Source organism: Barbus barbus, assembly GCF_936440315.1.
Source record: "Barbus barbus genome assembly, chromosome: 28".
Taxonomy (NCBI): domain Eukaryota; kingdom Metazoa; phylum Chordata; class Actinopteri; order Cypriniformes; family Cyprinidae; genus Barbus; species Barbus barbus.
Window position 1 is genome coordinate 20,560,816 of NC_136756.1, and position 19,456 is coordinate 20,580,271.

The 19,456-nt window shown below is 39.1% G+C and overlaps 1 protein-coding gene across 1 annotated transcript in view; it reads left to right on the forward strand.

The window, feature by feature from the left end:
• Positions 1 to 16,584, forward strand: part of LOC306848381 (metalloprotease TIKI2) — a 62,400-nt gene extending 45,816 nt beyond the window's left edge. The window contains exons 5-7 of the mRNA XM_079382893.1: positions 11,739 to 11,829; positions 15,377 to 15,625; positions 15,719 to 16,584. Coding sequence (XP_079239019.1) covers positions 11,739 to 11,829; positions 15,377 to 15,625; positions 15,719 to 15,944 — 566 coding nt within the window. The 3' untranslated portion in view covers positions 15,945 to 16,584. The remainder of the gene's footprint in view (positions 1 to 11,738; positions 11,830 to 15,376; positions 15,626 to 15,718) is intronic.
• Positions 16,585 to 19,456: the final 2,872 nt, after the last annotated feature.

Here is a 19,456-nt window from a genome sequence, read left to right on the forward strand (position 1 = left end):
ATAAGTCCAGCATATGTCGCCACAGAGAAATCTGTCGTTGCATTGAAGACACAGTTATGACATTTAAATAAAACATATGCACAATTTAAAAATGAAACATGCATGGATGCATCATTTACAATAAAATCAACAAGCATGCATAGAAAATAGATAAGGTGCATTTCTATGTTATGCCCTTTTGGGTTGAACTATTCTTTTAAATTGCTGTAGTAGAAACACAAATAGAAGTTACTGCTCCCTGCTGGTTTGGAGAAGCACATATACTAAAACCAAGACTTGTTTATTCAGTTTTGTGAAAATTCTGTTTTTCATAAGAAAATGGGTTCTTATTCTCTTTCATCTGTTTTGCTTTGTTCTTTTGTGAGTGTGACCTTACGAGAGAGCCTGCAAAGTTACATAAGAGGTCAGATGATAAGCGGGAACACGCCACCATGGCACATCTGTTTATGGTACAGATCACACACACACACACACACACAAACTTCAGTATCAGTATTTCACATCCGCTAGAAATCTACTAATAAACTTCTGATAATCACATATAAATCTTACATAAAAACAACCTATATACCGTAGGTCAATGCTATATGATTCTAAACTTTTATGTACACTAATGCAAATCACTGTGCCTCTCAAACTTGTTCATTTGCGTATAATTAGCTGTATGCTGAGCAAGGAGAGAATGTGTGTGTGGCGTTTCAGGAGGTTCTCATTTGTCTGGTTCCTCGGTGCTGCTTGGAGTTTTGTGCTCTTATTGAAAACATCCCTAGGAATTTCCTGCGATGGCCACAGCCCAGGCACCATTCTCGTTTTTAATACACACTCTGCATGTAATAGGGAGCATTTGTCTTTTCATTAATAGCCTCAGGTTTGTTTTGCTATTGATTTGATATGCATATGACACTAATAAATCACTAATAAATAAGCTAATATCACGGGCGTTAAAGCAGTTCCAGTAAGCACACGGGTCAATGTTTATGTCTTACTGTGTTTGTATGAACGTGATCACTCATCTGTGTGTTTGTGTGTGAATAGGAACGCTCAGCCCATGTGTTTTGCAGTTGTTTGTGGTGGTCATTTTAGTGTCATTCCTATCAGAAGTGCTCAAAAATAATAGCTTCAAAGGAAATTTTCCTGGTGCCCAACCGGCATATGAATTATTAGTTGAACTGTATTATCTTAAATTGAGTAGCTTGTACAGCTTGACTTCCAGCAATTCTGCATGGCACCCCAATAACCATTGCAATTGGTCCTCTAATTGTTAAGAAATGTTATTTAATAGCATGTGAATCTGCTACAATGCTGCACCTGGTTAAAATGGGAATCTGATTAACATTTGTCAAGCTCAAACGACAAGCAGGAAGTGTTTTATCTAAATGGCCAAGTCAATAAATGACTATACTCCAAATGGTTCCGCAATAAAAATGCTCAACGATTAAATGGCAATCAAATCTAATGGCTTTCGGGACGTTGGAGAAAACAGTCTGTTTATCTTGAGCTGCAGTGTTGTGCTGGTCTGCATCTCTTAGGACATTTGTGAAGATTCTAAAGTGACTCTCAGAGCAAATTAGATCAGCAGAGCTCATTATCAGACTCTGCCATTACATGCCTCATTAGCTACTAAAACAACTGATCTGGGTGCTAATGGAATTTAAGCTCACATTACACACATGCTTTCGCCACACCCACACAGTTTTATTGTGACGCACTTTCACAGATGCATCTACCTGAGCATGTGTTTCAGCCAACACATACACATTTAAAGAGTAAGTGGATGCTTTCCAAGACAGTTTGTGATTTATTAGGTGAATTATTTAAGAAACCTTGTATCCCTTTACAACAGACAAATGAACTGTGGGAATTATTGCAAAGTCAACAAATTCTGGGAGTCCTGGGAGTGACAACCGTGTGTGTGACATACACACACAAACACATTGTTTAATAAATTATATAATATATTATATAATAATTATTATTTTTTTTTTTACATATCAGAATCAGAATCAGAATGAGCTTTATTGGCCAATTATGTTTACACATACATGGAGTTTGTTGTAGTGACAGAAGCTCCACAGTGCAACAGAAAGACAGCAACAGGACAGGACACAGATAATAAAAGAATAATAACAAATAACCAAATAGGCAATGTACAAAGCAGAAAAAACTCAATATATAATATAGACAACTATGTATGTACAGGTCAAGTATGTGCAAATTAGAAATGAGAAAATAAAAATAAAATAAGTGAGTGTGGTGAATGGATAATGCATTAGTGTTCATGAGATGGATTGCCTGAGGGAAGAAACTGTTCCTGTGTCTGGTCGTTCTGGTGCACAGAGCTCTGTAGCGTTGACCAGACGGTAACAGTTCAAAGAGGGAGTGTGCTGGGTGTGACGGGTCCAGAGTGATTTTACCAGCCCTTTTGCTCACTCTGGATAAGTACAGTTCTTGGAGAGTGGGGAGGGTTGTACCAATGATTCGCTCAGCAGTCCGGACTACCCTCCGTAGTCTTTTGAGGTCAGCTTTGGTAGCTGAGCTGAACCAGACAGTTATAGAAGTGCAGAGGATGGATTCAATGATGGTGGAGTAGAACTGTTTCAGCAGCTTCTGTGGCAGGTTGAACTTCCTCAGCTGGCGAAGAAAGTACAACCTCTGCTGGGCCTTTCTGACAATGGAGTCTATGTGAGTATCCCACTTCAGGTCCTGGGAGATGGTGGTGCCCAGGAATCTGAATGACTCCACTGCAGTCACAGTGGTGTTCATGATGGTGAGTGGGGGGAGAGCAGGGGGGTTTCTCCTGAAGTCCACTATCATCTCCACAGTTCTGAGCGTGTTAAGCTCCAGGTTGTTAAGACTGCACCAGACAGCCAGCTCCTTAACCTCCTGTCTGTAAGCAGACTCGTCACCGTCCTGGATGAGGCCGATCAGTGTGGTGTCGTCTGCAAACTTCAGGAGCTTGACAGAGGGGTCTTTAGAGCAGTGCAGTTGTTGGTGTAGAGGGAGAAGAGCAGTGGGGAGAGAACGCAGCCCTGAGGAGCTCCAGTGCTGATGGTACGAGTGCTGGATGTGAATTTACCAAGCTTGACTAACTGCTGTCTGTCTGTCCCTGGTCTGTCCAGATGCTGCAGGATGAAGTGCAGTCCCATGTTGACTGCATCATCCACAGACCTGTTTGCTCTGTAGGCAAACTGCAGGGGTTCCAGTAAGGGTCCAGTGATGTCCTTCAGATAAGCTAAAACCAGTCTTTCAAATGATTTCATGGCTACAGACGTTAGGGCCACAGGTCTGTAGTCATTAAGTCCAGTAATTTTGGGTTTCTTTGGGACGGGGGTGATGGTGGAGCGTTTGAAGCATTAGGGGACTTCACACAGCTCCAGTGATCTGTTGAAGATCTGTGTGAAGATGGGAGCCAGCTGATCAGCACACATTTTTAGGCAGGCTGGTGACACACTATCTGGGCCTGGTGCTTTCCTTCTTTTGTTCTTCCTGAAGACCTGGCACACATCTTCTTTGCTGATTTGAATTGTAGGTGTGGGGGAGAGAGGGGTTGCTGGAGGTGGGAATGGTTGTGTGGAGAGGTGTTCAGGGCGGGTGTGGGGTGATCGTTCAAAACGACAAAAGAACTCGTTTAAGTCGTCTGCCAGGTGTTGATTCTCCAGAGTGCTGGGGGATGGTGTCTTGTAACTAGTGATATCCTTCATTCCTATCCACACTGAAGCAGGATCACTGGAAGATAATTTTTTCCTTAGCTTGTCAGAATAATTCCTCTTTGCCACTCTGATCTCCTTTTCCAGTGTGTATTTGGCCTGTTTGTACAAGACTTTATCCCCCTTTCTGTAAGCATCTTCTTTGGCCTGACGGAGTTGTCTGAGTTTGGCAGTGAACCATGGTTTGTCATTGTTGTAGATTAGATGAGTCCTGTTAGGAATGCACATGTCCTCACAGAAACTGATATAAGATGTTACAGTCTCTGTGAGCTCATCCAGATCGGTGGCAGCGGCTTCAAAAACAGTCCAATCAGTGAGGTCGAAACAGGCTTGTAGATCCCGCTCTGTTTCGTTAGTCCATCTTTTAACAGATCTTAATACAGGCTTTGCAGACTTAAGTTTCTGCCTGTTGGACAGTGATCAGAGAGTCCTAAAGCTGCTCGTGGAACAGAGTGATATGCGTCCTTTATCGCTGTATAACAGTGATCCAATATATTACTGTCTCTGGTGGGACATGTGATGTGCTGTCTGTATTTTGGCAGTTCACGGGAGAGATTTGCTTTATTAAAGTCCCCGAGAATGATTAAAACAGAGTCTGGGTGTTGTTGCTCACTCTCTGTGATCATATCAGCGAGTTTCTGCAAAGCTGAGCTCACGTGCGCTTGCGGTGGAATGTAGACACTCACGAGAATGAACGAGCAGAACTCCCGCGGCGAATAGAACGGTTTGCAGTTAATGAAGAGCGTTTCTAGATCTGAATAGCACATCTTCTTTAACACAGTTACATCTGTACACCACCTCTCACTGATGTAAAAGCACGTCCCGCCACCGCGCTATTTCCCCGTTGATTCTGCGTCCCGATCTGCTCTGATCAGCTGATAATTAGGCAGATGTAGCACGCTGTCCGGTATGTCGCCATTCAGCCAGGTTTTGTTTGTCCGTGAAACACAGAGCAGCAGAGTTAGAAAAACTCCATATGCAATAGGAATGAGCGATATGACAAAATCTAGTATCATGATTTGAATCATATTATATGATATATATCACAATAGAGTTATTTTTACTTTAAATAAGGTCTTGATATAAAAAAAATTGATACCACAGAAATTTCATAATTCTTGACACCAGTGTCAATATCACAAAAAGAAAACTAATACTAGCCTAAATAAAAAAAACAAAAGAAAAACTCAAGCTCACTGAAGACAAGTAAACAGTCAGTGATTAAATAAGAATAAGAAACAAGGACATAAAGCAACAGGACAAAAAATGCATTGTATAGAGCAGTCAGATGTATAAAAACACTGCATATTTTTCACTGTGTAAATTAAACATGTCTTCTTATTAAAGTTACAAAAATTATTTAGTCAATAGCAGTGAGAGATTTTCTCTCTTTTGTTGTTTGATTAACATGAATGACAGACAGCAGGAATATTAGACTGCTGTCACTTTAAGAGCTGCCCAGATCCAATATACTGTTACAGTACACATATATTTTCCTTCTCAGCTATTTGTTTTCACTTAAGACCTACTGTGTTTACAAGGATACTTGCAAAAATTGGCATTTTGACACATAAAAGTGTGTGTATTTAACTGTTCAAGGCATATAAAGCGGCAAAAATAACGTGTGCATGTGTGTCTTCATGTGTGCACGCCTCTCTGACAGCACACAGAAACAGCCTCTCAGACAGCGCAGGCATATAGCGAATTAAGTTCTCTTTTACAACTGATTACATCTTAAACTCACTAAAAATCATGTTTTTAAAGCACAATGCTTAAAAACTCATGCAAACGATAAGTTTTCGTGACCATGTAGCAATAGAGGTATAAAATCTCTACTTTTGACAAATTTCTACCCGTTAGTCATGGATACCGGTATATCGCCCACCCGTAATATGCAATTATTTGCTACACATTTAAATTATATATTAAAATAACAATTATATAATAATATTACGCATAAATCATTTTATGAATATTTTTATAAATACAATTATATAAACACACACACATATAAATAGGCAGTGAGTGAAAAATATACACGCAAAATACACGCAATACTTTGTCAATACAAACATAGTTTTTGCTCTGCAAGTATGTGTGCACGCACCATTACATGTGTATTTATGTTCAAGAAAGGCTTCTTTTTCCTCAGTCATCCCCACTGCTTCACAAGGCCACTTTAGGATTTCAAGAAAAGAAGTAAAGACCCCATCTGTCAGAAACTAAAACAAACGGCAGGGGCAATTTCCCCTAAATGCTTTAACCCCTGTGAACTTTGACTGTTAATGCACTCCTGCTGCCCCTTTTCTGTCTCTTTCCTCCATTTTCACATTTCCCCAACTGTGAAAATGTCCCCAACCATCAGACTAACTCTCTCTCTCTCTCTCTCTCTCTCTTTGGTAAATCTGCTTGCCTGCCACCCCACAGTCACTGTAAAAGAAATGTAAATATTTAAAGCCATAAAAGGAAACAGTTTCAGTGTTTCCGCATCAAACGCTTGAACCCCAAACAGATCTTTAAACAGTTCAGTCCAGTTCCCCGAACCCCTACACCACAGAGAGAGAGAGAGAGAGAGAGAGTGTGCCCTCATTATGGAGTCTGCAGAACTACCACCAGAGGAGTCCCTTTGGACAGGTAAAACAGAGAAGCACCCCCTTAATTTTCCCTAATCTCTTGCCTCAGCTCAGATCCCAGGGATGGCCCGAGGGCTGGAATTTCCTGATCTCGCACTGAGATTTATAGGAGGTGTGAGAGCTGCTCTCCTTGCTGATCTGTGGGTCATATACTCTCGCGTACACCCGGGGCGGCGCAGAGGGTCTGTTGACTCAGAGACCATGTTGAGATTTATAGATTTCCTGCTGCTGTAAAAACTTGCTGAAGGTAGTATGAATGCGTGGATTAGACAGGGCTATGCTGCATTAGGGGACAGTCATTTTTAGGTTAATAAAGGGGGATTGAGTGTTGGATAGCAGAAAAATGAATGAGTCAGATGTAGAGGCTTCCCTCGAGCATCCTCTGACACACACACAGCCACAGACGCACACACGCTCATAATAATGGACAGCAAGCAGAGAGCAAACAACTCAAAAGTAGTACTATGATCAAAGACAAAGGCAGTCTGGTGGCCTACAATGCCTTTCAATTTCATATCATAAGTCTGACTATATGTGCTTTCTCTTCTCTTTTGACTGTTCCCTCTCTCACTGAGGAATATTTTGTTTGTTGGCAGACTAGCAATAAGGCCTTTTGTGTGTGAACTGTATATCAGTCAGTTTGCATGTTTGATTCCTCATCAAGTGTTACACAAACATACACCAACAGACTACTGATAAAAATGTTACAGTTTAAAGAATTTTAGATTTTGTACACACAAATGAAATTGATGAAAAAGATTCTATTATGATTATTTAATTAATTTAAACAATTATTTAAAGATACTGTTTACAAAAATATGATGACAAAAAAATAATACTGCAATCATGTATTAATGGCCTAACAATGCTTTTAGAGAAGAACTATGCAGAGTATGTTGTCATAGATCTGGATGCCAACTGTAACGTAACTGGTTTGCTTTAAATCTTTTGCTCACTCAGTTTAGGATTGGGCTGTTTTGCATATTAATGGAATATTAAATTAAATGCTATTTTAGGATGATTTTTTTATTACATATATAATCACTAAATTTAAACGGACAATAACTCTGACTTAAACTAAAAAACATGTATAAAACACTGCTCACAAGCCTAAAATATTGGCTGTATGTGTATGTATGCTCTTGTGTGTCATGTATCATGTATCACGAAGGTGCTGACATATTTGGACACAACCCAAAATACTCAAACCAAGGCCTGAACCGTTCACAGTACATCTTCTGAGTACGATGAAGGGGCGAGTGGAGAGGGGGTAAGGAAAAAGTATATATGCACCAAAGAAGTCCTGCTATAAAGTGATTGAGAGCCCTAATTAACCTGAGAGGGAAAACGGGAACAAGTCTGATGAAAGTCAAAGAGAGAGAGCACATAGTTTAAGCTGTAGATTTGCACATTACAGTAAAATCCAGGCTGTAAAGACATTAGTCAAACATTCACGTTTATTAATATGGCAGACGCTGTTATTTAAAGCCACTTACAGTGAATTCAAGGTATGCACGTTCCCTGGGAATCGAACCTATAGCCATGGAATCGTTCTGGCCATGCTCCACCAATAAAGCCATGGGTTGAGAAAAAAAAACGGTCCCACTTTATATTAGGTGGCCTTAACTACTGTGTACTTACATTGAAATTAATCATTTGATACAATGCACTTATTGTGTACATACATGTTTTTACATTGTACTTATATTTTTAAAAATACCTATTTGTAATTACATCTGTAATTAATTTCTGTAGTTACATTTATAATTACACTGTTGACCCATCCCTCACACCTTAACCCACCCTTAAACCTACACATACCACCAAACCTGTCCTTAACCTTACCCGTATCCCACCTCAATAGCAGCAAAAGTGTTTTAAAATACAATATGACCACAATAAGTACATTGTACTTATTTTCTGATGTAAGTACATAGTAGTTAAGGCCACCTAATATAAAGTGTGACCAAAAAAACTTCTATTTCAGCAATGGAAACACCGCATGTGCTGCATTCAGACTGAATCAGAGGGAATGAACTGACAGTCACTGCACCTGTCTCATCTCTGTGATTTGGACGAAGGTTTGGGTATAACTAGTGAAAAGCCAGGAGCTTTTCCTAAACCTTTGCTTTTGCAAATGGATTTGTTTAAGGCCTGTGTGTACTGGCTGTGTTTTCAGGATTTCTTAACAGCAGTTTGTTCTTGGTAATCGGAATATGTTAACTGCGGTCACGAAATAAACATCACAAATATACATAATGAACTGTATCAGCCTTTGGAGAGCTGCTAGTCTGTGTGTGTGGAGCACGGGTTTGTTTGTTTGTTTCTGGGTGTGTATATTTATTTATCGTGTGCCAGTGTTTTGGGTGTGGATGCCTACAAAGAATGAGAGCAAGCGATTAGTTCAGGCTGATTTGTTTTGTAGCATGCGCCTGCCTCCTTGCATTAATTAAAGGAGAATGCTTCAGTAATGGTGCATTCAAGTCCTGCTGGGAAGTTCATATTTATGAGTTGGGAAGTCATAATTATGGCGTCAGGTATGGCTGAATTGTATTTTAATCATAATCACGATTTCTGCTTCGAGTTATTAAACATAATCATCTGCGACATTTGCCCGCTGGTCAATTATCCTAAAAAGTTTCATTTTAATTTTGCATTTGAGTTATCTTGCATTGGTAACAACCCTCCACAAGCTTTCATGGTTGTATTTGCCAGATTTCAAGAGTTTAAATATCCCAATTAGAGCTTTTTTCATAAATCGACCACCACCAGTGTGCAGCATCCACCTGGATGATGCGACGGCAGCCATAGTGCACCAGAATGCCCACCACACACCAGCTTACTGGTGGAGAGGAGACAGAGTGATGAAGCCAATCAGTGTAAGGGGATGATTAGGAGGCCATAATGGTCAGAGACCAATGGGGAAATTTGGCCAGGATGCTGAGGTCACACCTGTACTCTTTTCGAAAGACATCCTGGGATTTTTAATGCCCACAGAGAGTCAGGACCTCGGTTTAACATCTCATCCGAAGGACGGTGCTTTTTGACAGTATAATGTCCCCGTCACTATACCGGGGCGTTAGGACCCACACAGACCACAGGGTGAGCACCCCTGCTGGCCTCACTAACACCTCTTCCAGCAGCAACCTAGTTTTCACAGGAGGTCTCCCATCCAGGTACTGACCAGGCTCAGCCCTGTTTAGCTTCAGTGGGCAACCAGTCTTGGGCTGCAGGTGATATGGCTGCTGGATAGGGATGTACAATATTTTTTCCTAATAAAATATTTAAGTCCTAATAAACAGTCAATATGTTATTAATAGGCATGCTAATAAGCAACTAGTTAATAGCGAGAATTCATCCCTATACTAAAGTGTTACCGTGCTCTCTTTTCTATTCAAATTAAAAGTGTAATAAAGCCAGTCTGTTTTCTTTCACATGGTTGTTTGCTACGAATAAGTCTGTGAGCAAACCATGCGAGTTGATGTTTTCTTGATTTGTGCTTATGTGAAAATGTAATAATTGTGATGAAATGTAAAAAGATTTAAAATGACAATAATCGTGATTAATAATCAGGGTTTTATTTTTTAAATAATCATGAGTATCCATTTGACCATTATTGCGCAGCCTAACATCAGGTACAATCAAGTTAGTTTGGTCAGAGCAAGATGGCGATGTGCCTTTTCTACAAAAAAATTCAGCAAGATTTTTTTTAACTCTTAAAAAAGATGAATAAAGTATGCACATCAGCTGTGTTTTTGTATTATTATGTTTTTATTGGATTTATGAAAGTGCTGTAAATTTAATCATTATATATTCTATTGAAATTGTACAATACTATCGTATTATATACAAGTAATTTAGCTAGTTTCATTGTAAATAAAAACATATTTTAACAAATTTACCATCAACGTTGCATCTATTGTCCTTGTCATATTTTCTTACTGTTATGTCACCTACTCAGAAACTCTGTTTCTTCAAGAAAGTTCAGAGTTTCCTACTTATAATTATGATTTGTTTGTTGCATTCATGTGCATTCAACTCATAAATATGATATTTCTGACAAGACTTGAATGCACCAAAGTCCCTAAACAAGTCCTAATCAAGAAACACCAAACAAATTTGGTGGCCAACCCAAGTCACCGCAGCCAGAAACCTAAGTTAACTACTTCCTCTGGTAACCAAACACTTCTTACTTCCTCCAGTAGCCAAACACCTATGAGTTTCCCACGTGTAATTACGACTTGGTGGTGAAGTTCATGTGCGTTTAACTTGTAAATACGGTCTTTTCAACATGACTTGAATGTATCATGCAGCCTTAAAAAGTCCCAACCAAGAAAAATCTCACCAATTTGGTAGCCAGGTGACCACCCGCACCTCACCGCAGCCTGAAACCTAAGCTAACTACTTCCTCTAGTAACAGAACACTTCTCGAGTAACTACTTCCTCCAGTAGCCAAAGCCTGTGAGAGTGCTCTGTCCGGCGGGGTTATTTATGTGGCTGGAACCCTGTAAATAAATACAGCATATCAATTGAACCGCTCGACCTCACACGCAGAATACAGAAGCATGGCTGTTTTACTCAACATTTCCATAAAAGTACATTCTAAAAGAGTTTAATATGAACATTAATCAGAGGATGTGGGTGTGAAAGCCTGCTGATCGTGCCGCCGTGTCATTGAGCCTGTCCGAGTCTGGCACTGGGATAGGAGACGAGGTGAGGAACACAACGGGACTGCCTCAATGGGCCGCCTGTTTCTTCCCACCGTGCCGAAGGGCATAGCGCCGTAATCTGGTCGTTTGATCTGACCGACGCTCAGCGGTAGCCTCTTCACGCTCTGTGCCAGTCGCCCCAGCATCCTTTGAACTTGGCGGCCAAGAAAGCGCAGCGGGCCCCTCGCTCCCCCTCCCTCACCCTGTCTTCATGACTGATCAGCAAAATAATGATGATAAAGAAGCATGAAAAGAGACAGCCTTGAAGATTTTCAGCGTGCCGTTAATAAACTCGCAGAGCATGCTGAGGCGATGAGGTCAGGCTGTATTAGTGCTTATTGCTGGGTTGAGTGACACATAGGATTATCGGCTGCGCAGAGAAGTGAAACAGCTTTCATCAGCGTGGCACTGGAGCGCGTGCGTTTGATGTCTCAAGAGTGAAGGAATTATGAGTGTATTATATGTGAGAGCTGAGGCGGAGAGACAGTAGCACGGGGGCATTTTATATGGCCTCATTCTTGAAGGAACAAGTGCACCTCAAGATCAAGAGCATAAGAAAAGGAGTGTTCTTGAGACAGCGTCACCCCCATGACAACATGCTCTTATCTGCTTTCTCTTAATATTTGCACACACCCACCTGAAAGCTTTCCTCTTTAACATGGCTGCTACTTGTTTCTTGTGTGCTGCAGGTCATTTCCTGGGGAATCACAGTGTACTGGACATCCTACGCCAGGAGGGCTATGAGGTGGAGCACACACCAGCTCAAGAGCCCATCACACAGTGAGTACACACACTCATACACACTCCACACCAGACTTGTGCAAAATTCAGAATTGAACAATTGGCTCCCTGAGTTTATGAGTGTGTTGGCCACATCACACAGGAAACTGAATTGGAATGACAAGTAAAATCTACTGAATTACAACGCCAAGAATTCAACACAGGTAATGCATTCTGGGAGTTATCCTCCACCCTGGTCCACAATAGTTAATTTATCAAGTATGAATGAATATATAAACTAGCCTAAATACAAAATTTCTATAGTAGGCATAGAAATCTATCTATCTATCTATCTATCTGGCTGTCTGTGTCTATGAACCTTCAAAAGCCTTTAACTTCAAAGCCTTTAAAACGTTTTAATCATGGCTTTTTCAAACCAAACTTGAATTTTAGCTCGACAAAGCCTTGTTTAAAAAATAATTCTAAATTAGTTATTTGGATTTCTTTACATTTCAATTCATTTTAATTCTACCTCCTTACATTCAAATTTGAATTTCAGTTCTATTTCTGTTTGCTACCTCAGTTCAAATTCAGGAACTTGGTCACCCTTTATTTTAATGTTCAATTCTCGCCATTAACAAACCATTAACTATGAATTTTGCCTCAATAAACTCCTAATGTGCTGCTTATTAATAGTTAATAAAGTAGTTGTTAAGTTTAAGTTTTAGGTAGGATTATGGATGTACAATATGCTCATTCAGAAACAGAATTTGCATATGCTTTAAGTACTAAACATATGCTTTAAGTACTAATAAACAGGCAATATGTTAATAACAGGCATGCTAATAAGCAACTTTAGGGATTTGGTCCCTATACTAAAGTGTTACCCTAAATTTAAAATGGCGCACAATTCTGTTTCACACTCTTGGCTGTATGGTTCTCACAAAGGACAGCTCTTCTCTTCCACTTTTCCTCCCTATTCTAATTCCTTTTCTTCCTATGCCAATACCTTTCCCACACACCTAATAATTATGAAGTTATTTAAACAACAAACTTTCCCGAATATTCTGTGGCACAGAATATAATGATGCGTACTACATACAGAGGCTCAGCAATGCATCATGTTTCACCACATCGAAACCCCAAGCACACTGTAATTCACTGAGAGGATATTCCACTTACTGTGCTAAACTGCAAACAGAGTTAAACTATGCCTTTGATCTCCCCCTGCTAACCATGACGGAGTGGGCCAGACCAGCACTCTGCCAGCTCATGCCTCACCTATTTGTCTTGTAGAGAGGGTGCTACACCTGCTCAGACAAAGACAACCCACCTTCATCGTTGGCATACTCGTACCATTACTCAACAGGCCTTTAGGGGAGCTGGAAAGTGGTGACCCAAAGGCTGTGTAGATTGTACTCATTAAATAGATGTTGTAATGGCTCCAATACCCAGCAAAGGCGCAAATGGAAAAATGAGAAAGCCGAGCAATTGAACGGTCCCAGAAAGGTAGTTCGCAAATCACAAAGCACCCAACCACCACCGCAACATCCAGCTGGTGTCATTTGAAAAACCTCCCGTAAGCAAATTTTAGTGCAAACATTTTCCTTTGGCACACTGCGGCGGTGGAAGTAATAGAGGCAGAGAAAGCGAGCATGAAGGGGGTTCTCAGATTGCTGGAGATGATGACAGTGGCTGTGGTAACAAGCTGACAGCTAGATGGACCGGCTGAATGACGGACAGACTGTGGTTTAGAAACACGAACCCTTTCAGCTTTATAGGCCCACTCCCTTCTGCTCGCTTCCTCTCTACTGTAAAGCGAAAAAATGAGGTGATATGATGGGCAAGTATAACAACGTGCAATGGCAGCTGGACATGTGTTTACTAAAAGCTCATAAACCACAAACTCGAGGCCCGAAAACAGTCCTGTAGTGTGTTAGTGGTGCACATGTGGGTGATTACGAGATTCAAACCAAACAAAACACTTTGTGGACATACTAAACACGGCGGGTTGGCCTAACCACAACGAGGCAGTTGAAAGACGGTTTACCAAAAGTCGTCATGGTTACCCAGTGTGCACGGCTTTGGCTGATGTTTACCTCAATAAAATGCCCCAGTGGGCACTCACCAACTGGAGGTGACAAGTATAGAGTGGCATAATCTTGGGCAATACTACATCCTACTGGTACACTATGGTAAAGTCTATGTCCAAATGTCTCTAATATTCAATTCTTTAGTTAAAATTAATTATACTAAGGGTGTATTCACACCTGTCTTGTTTGGTTCGATTGAATCGAACTCAAGTTTGTTTCCCCCCTTAGTGCGGATCTTTTGGGCAGGTGTGAATACAGCAATCGCACTCGGGTAAGGACCAAACAATCGTACCGAGACCCAGCTGAAGAGGTGGTCTCGGCCTGCTTCCAAACGAACTCTGGTACGGTTGAATGTATAAACCAATGAATGGATGACCTTAAGCACACATGTGGTTTTGTTACCAGTTTCTGGTTCACTTACAAAAAGGGCAGTGTGAAAGCGAACCGCACCAAACCTCAAAAATCAACACTGTATTTGGTCTGGACCAAAGCAAGTGAACTAGCAGACTTTCCTGGTGTGAATACACCCTAAGGTCGTGATTATATAATACATTAATAGCAACATGGATTGGTATGTAAGCCTAAACTTGTATATCAGTAAGGGAGCTCAAGACTTTGAGGTTGTGGTTTTGACCTCACTGGCTCTTTGTGAATTCTTAGCAAGCCGAAAGGTTGATATGACGCTGTTTGAAGTCCAAAGAAGTCCACACACACTCACACTCTAAGTCAGAGCTTTTTTGAAACACTGCTAGGATGTTATCTCCAGTACTTCAAAGGTGTCTCCTGACACTGCCCAGTTCTCAAATAACCTTCATATGTATAATTTTTTTTATATTTTTTAAATATTTTAAAATATTAATTATTAATATGAAATGTTATTATAATAATAAAATAAACACTCAAATCAATCCCTTTAAATGCTACAGTTGAATTTATATTAAAATGCATCAATATTAAAATTCTGCCCCATATGTTCATGGTGTAAATGCTTAATTGTAAAATACTTAATTTTATCTAAGCATTTTTTATCTAAGAAATTGCTAGTTAATTTCAATAATTACAAATACATGCCATAATTTTAATAATTACAAATAAAAGACCTGGCAAGTAACACTGATTTAAATATGAAATTCTGAAGTAGAAAGACTGATATAGTATTTTCTTTTAAAACATAAAATATAGTTTTATTTACAACTTAAAAAGAAAAAAAAGTTAAAGTGTAAAATTTACAATTTTTATGGCAACTCAATTTAGAGGTCACAATATTATAATGTACAGCGGAAAATTTTTTATTTTGAGATTTACTAAAATATTTACATTATTAAATTATTAAACGTAGTAAAATATTTGAGTGAGCGTTAGATGACAGCAGAAATCTCTAATATTGTCTGGTGACAAATATGGTGCTGATTTATCATGCATCCTTAATTTTAAGCATATATATTGATATAGTACTTATTTCAATTTTAACTTTTGCATACCTCAAGTTTTATAATTTCCACATGTTCTCACAGAAGGAGCTGGTCTGAGGTGGAGGGGACTACTGTAAATCCCACTGAAGGCAGCTCTGAGTCAGTGACGGAATGGACATCAGAACCTCCTGAGCTAGAGGAGATCAGCCAGGAAGAACTCTCCCACATGCTGCTGCCAGACAGCCTCAGCCAGCTAGAGGAGTTTGGCCGCTACAAACGCCCCCGTAAAACCCATCATGCACACAGTCGACCACGGCTGTTCAGTGATCTGTGGGTACGCATAGGAGACAGGTGAGGACAGAACACATGCCGGAAACCACATTTCCAAAACAAAGCTGCTTTTAACTAACAAAATCCACATTTTTGTTTTCATGTTGACCTCAGCACGACTCCAAACCCGAATATAAGGATAACCAATGGCTATGTGACGGTGGAAACTCCTCGAAAACGACAAGAACAACAGCAAAGACGAACGCCGCTCCGAGACAGACTAAAGCCCCCCAGCCACCCCACAAACCCCAGTGCACTTGACTTCGCTGCTCCAAACTCAACATATGCGCTGACTTGCCTTTTGGCTTGTCTCATCTCACAACTGCTTTTCACTTCCTGAAGAGGGAAATGGGTCTCTTGGAAGCTCACAAAGCAACTCAATCAGAATTTTATCTGAGTGACTTTGCCTGTGGTAAAAATAAATGGCAGTGAAGTACATTTAGGTACTGCTTAGTTCAATTTTGCATGTCTGCCTACAGTAAATTAGTCACCGCAGTATGTAACAGTAGACGTATGTGAGTAATTTCTAATTGTTACATCTGGCAGAATGGTAGTCTGTAAGAATAACAATAAGAGAAAAACAAGAACATTTTGTTATACTTATGCAATGACTCTGCCCAGAGATGATTCATAAGAATCAACTAAGATTGTACCTTTTTATGTGAATGCCACCATGACTGTTCCCTATCGCCCCATCAGAGCAGACAGCAAAATATGAATGTGCATTTTTTTCTAATGAATGAAATGGGGCTAAAAGAAACTATACCAAAATTATCAATATGATATTAAGGTTAAACACCTAAATTACATATTAGAGACTTATTATGTGATATGGTCACTGACAGATAACTTAAATAGTGCACAGAGATGACACTTATATTTTGTAAATTGTGCATTTGTTCATACAGAATTTTTATATTTATTATTTCATGAAGAGTATATTTTCATGCATTTCTCAAGTATTAAAGTTATAGTTATGTAAACAAACTTGACTTGTCCTGTCCATTTATATTTTGCAGCGTTGCTGAGGAATCAATGTACACTGCCCTCTACTGGCACTCAAATAATACATTTTTATTATAATTTTATATAATAATTGTATTACTATTATTATTATTATCTACAATTTTACAGTTGTAAAAACAAATACGACAAAAGTTTTTATTAAATAGGGACGGAAATGGTATGGTCGACATGGTATTAGAATTCACATTTTCAAACATGATTTAGCACATAAGTGAAATGAACAGTTGACCCGAAAATGAAAATATAACAATTTTGCCATTACTCACCCTCATGCAGTCCCAAAGCAATATTATTTTCTTTCTTCCTATCAGGCAGAATATCTTCAGGCAGCTTTTCCATACAATAAAAGCGGACAGTAATGTTAAATGCCAAGCTAAAAAACAAAACAAAACAAAAAACATCACAGGTGAACAAGGTAGTGCTCGACTCAAAAATGGCGCCTTTAGATGTAATTGACGCCATAGGCCATTTGTTCTCGCATGTCATGTGACTGATCACAACAGACGCAAGTGCACAAGAAAAAAAAAATCTCCGGTCAAGGACTTAAATTCAGTGTTCCTCGTGGCTTCAGAAGACTTGGAATATTGATCACAATTCATATGGACATTCATAGTTTTCTGATACTTATTATCTTTCTGGTTATAGCTTGGCATTTAAGTTAGTATGCTAATATGCTTTCATTGTATCGAAAAGCTATCTATCTGCTTTCTGTTTCAAGGAAGAAGAAAACACTGCGTTAGAACGCCGTAAGTAAAAATGGCAACATTCTTATTGTTGGATAAACTTTCCATTTGCACTCATTTAATGCAATCAATCCGTCCTGTTTTAGCCACTAGGTGGCAGACAACGCCTTTGTAACTGAATGAAATGGGATGCAGTCTAAACATGCAACCTCAAGAGATACGTTTCAAAAAACGTTTTTGTCTAAGTTCAATAATCCTGGTATATATATATATATATCCTTGTCATGCTTTTATCTTTAGAGCTTCTTTCTCAATTACACTTTAAAGAAACTAAAAGCCAAATGCTTAATATTCAATTATTTGAAACGCTATATGTTCCATTACATTTGGTTAAAATAAATATAGCCTAATGGGAACAAAATTAAATTGTTTCCCATCAAATTAATACATTTCACTGTATCATTTATCTCGACGGCATTTTTATGTAATTAATTATTCTGCACAATTGTTATGTTTATCTTTCCTATTAAATACTGCAATTGGGTGAAGTTCAAACTCTTAGAATTTGACATCTCAAGTATTAAATAATATCAATAAGCAAAGCTTGATATCAACGTTATACATTTCTTTTAAATATAGGCTATATCCACCTCCTGCCGCGCTGCCTCAAAGTATGTCACTTATCCAGGCAGAGAGGAACAAGTTTTAAAATAAACAGCTATTTCGCCCCTTAAGCCAAGACAGGACAATGTTTGCCTTTGCTAAAATACCATTTTCCCTGGGCTTTGGGGTGTTATTTGAGGGAGTAGGGGTCCTGACAGGCTGTGACCCCTCCCTGGGCTTGGGGACAGAATGCCCACTGCATATTAATAAAAGATTACTGGGGAAAATCAATGTCTGGGCAAACTCATTAAAAATGCCTCTTCATCTTAAATGATTTCTGTTCTTTACCTCTCTCTCTCTCCCTCTGTTGCTTTTCCCTAGCGGTAATTACTTTCACAAGTCGTTTTCTGCCCTTTGAGTTGCACCGTTTCGCAAATGAAGGTTAAGTTTGTTTAACCGTGCTGGATTTGCTTTCCATGTTAAGGCATATAATGTGGAAGGCATGACTTTGCCCACACACCTCCAGGACCCCCTCGGCTTTAAAGCCCCCCTTTGTACGGTCATATGGTCCAAGGTTAAGGCCCACCAGGGCCAGACCAGGATGGAGTGGTTTCAGCATCTTGTCTAGGCTACACACTGAGATGCTGAGAATAGCTAACAATTAATATTAGATTGCATGTATATATAAAACATACCTTTTGTCTGTGTAGTTTTGTTTGGGGCTCTCAAATGCTCCCTGGAAATATATCTACAGCAGTATTAATTGAGTAGAGCGAAAGATAAAGCATGCACACAATGGTTAACTCAAGGTCTTTCAAATATAACACTACAAATTCAGGATATATTATGTTCCATTTGATCAATACAAATTCAGGGACATGTTTCTAAAACACATGAAAAGAAAGGGCTTGGTTGCTTATGTGAGGGACTGCCATTGAAAGCACTTTCTTAAGAGATCACCATGTAAGGACAATTTATCATTTCAAATAAGTGCTATTATTTCAGTTCCTTCTGGGAAAAACACATTAGTGCATCAATATACACCTTGAAAAAAATGCAGCTCACCCCATTTTACAAAATGTCGATAATCTTGTTCTATTATAAAATATATTATTTTTCTATAATGTGATTATGCTACACAGTGTTTCCGTTGAGGTTAGTGGGTGTCAGACAATAAAGTAGGAGCATGCATGGATAAACCAACATCCACTGTCTTAATACAATATCCTTTACACTGCTTAAAAATGTCTCTGGAATAATGTCTTATGATAAACAAAATGTTGGCTAAATATAGAATTTACATAAATGCTTGTAATGCAGTTTGTTACTATTAAAGGTATTAATTAGCCTATTGTTTCCCTCCTGATGTGACAGTATGTGTAAAAATATAAACATATAGCCTATATTCTAGAAAGAAAAAACTGTTTTGAGGTAAGAGTTTCACATTTCGCTTATAATTTTAGTTATGAATAGCAGATAACACAAAAAAGTGTCATTTAAATATACAAGTTCTATTTTATTTGAATTTATAACATCCACA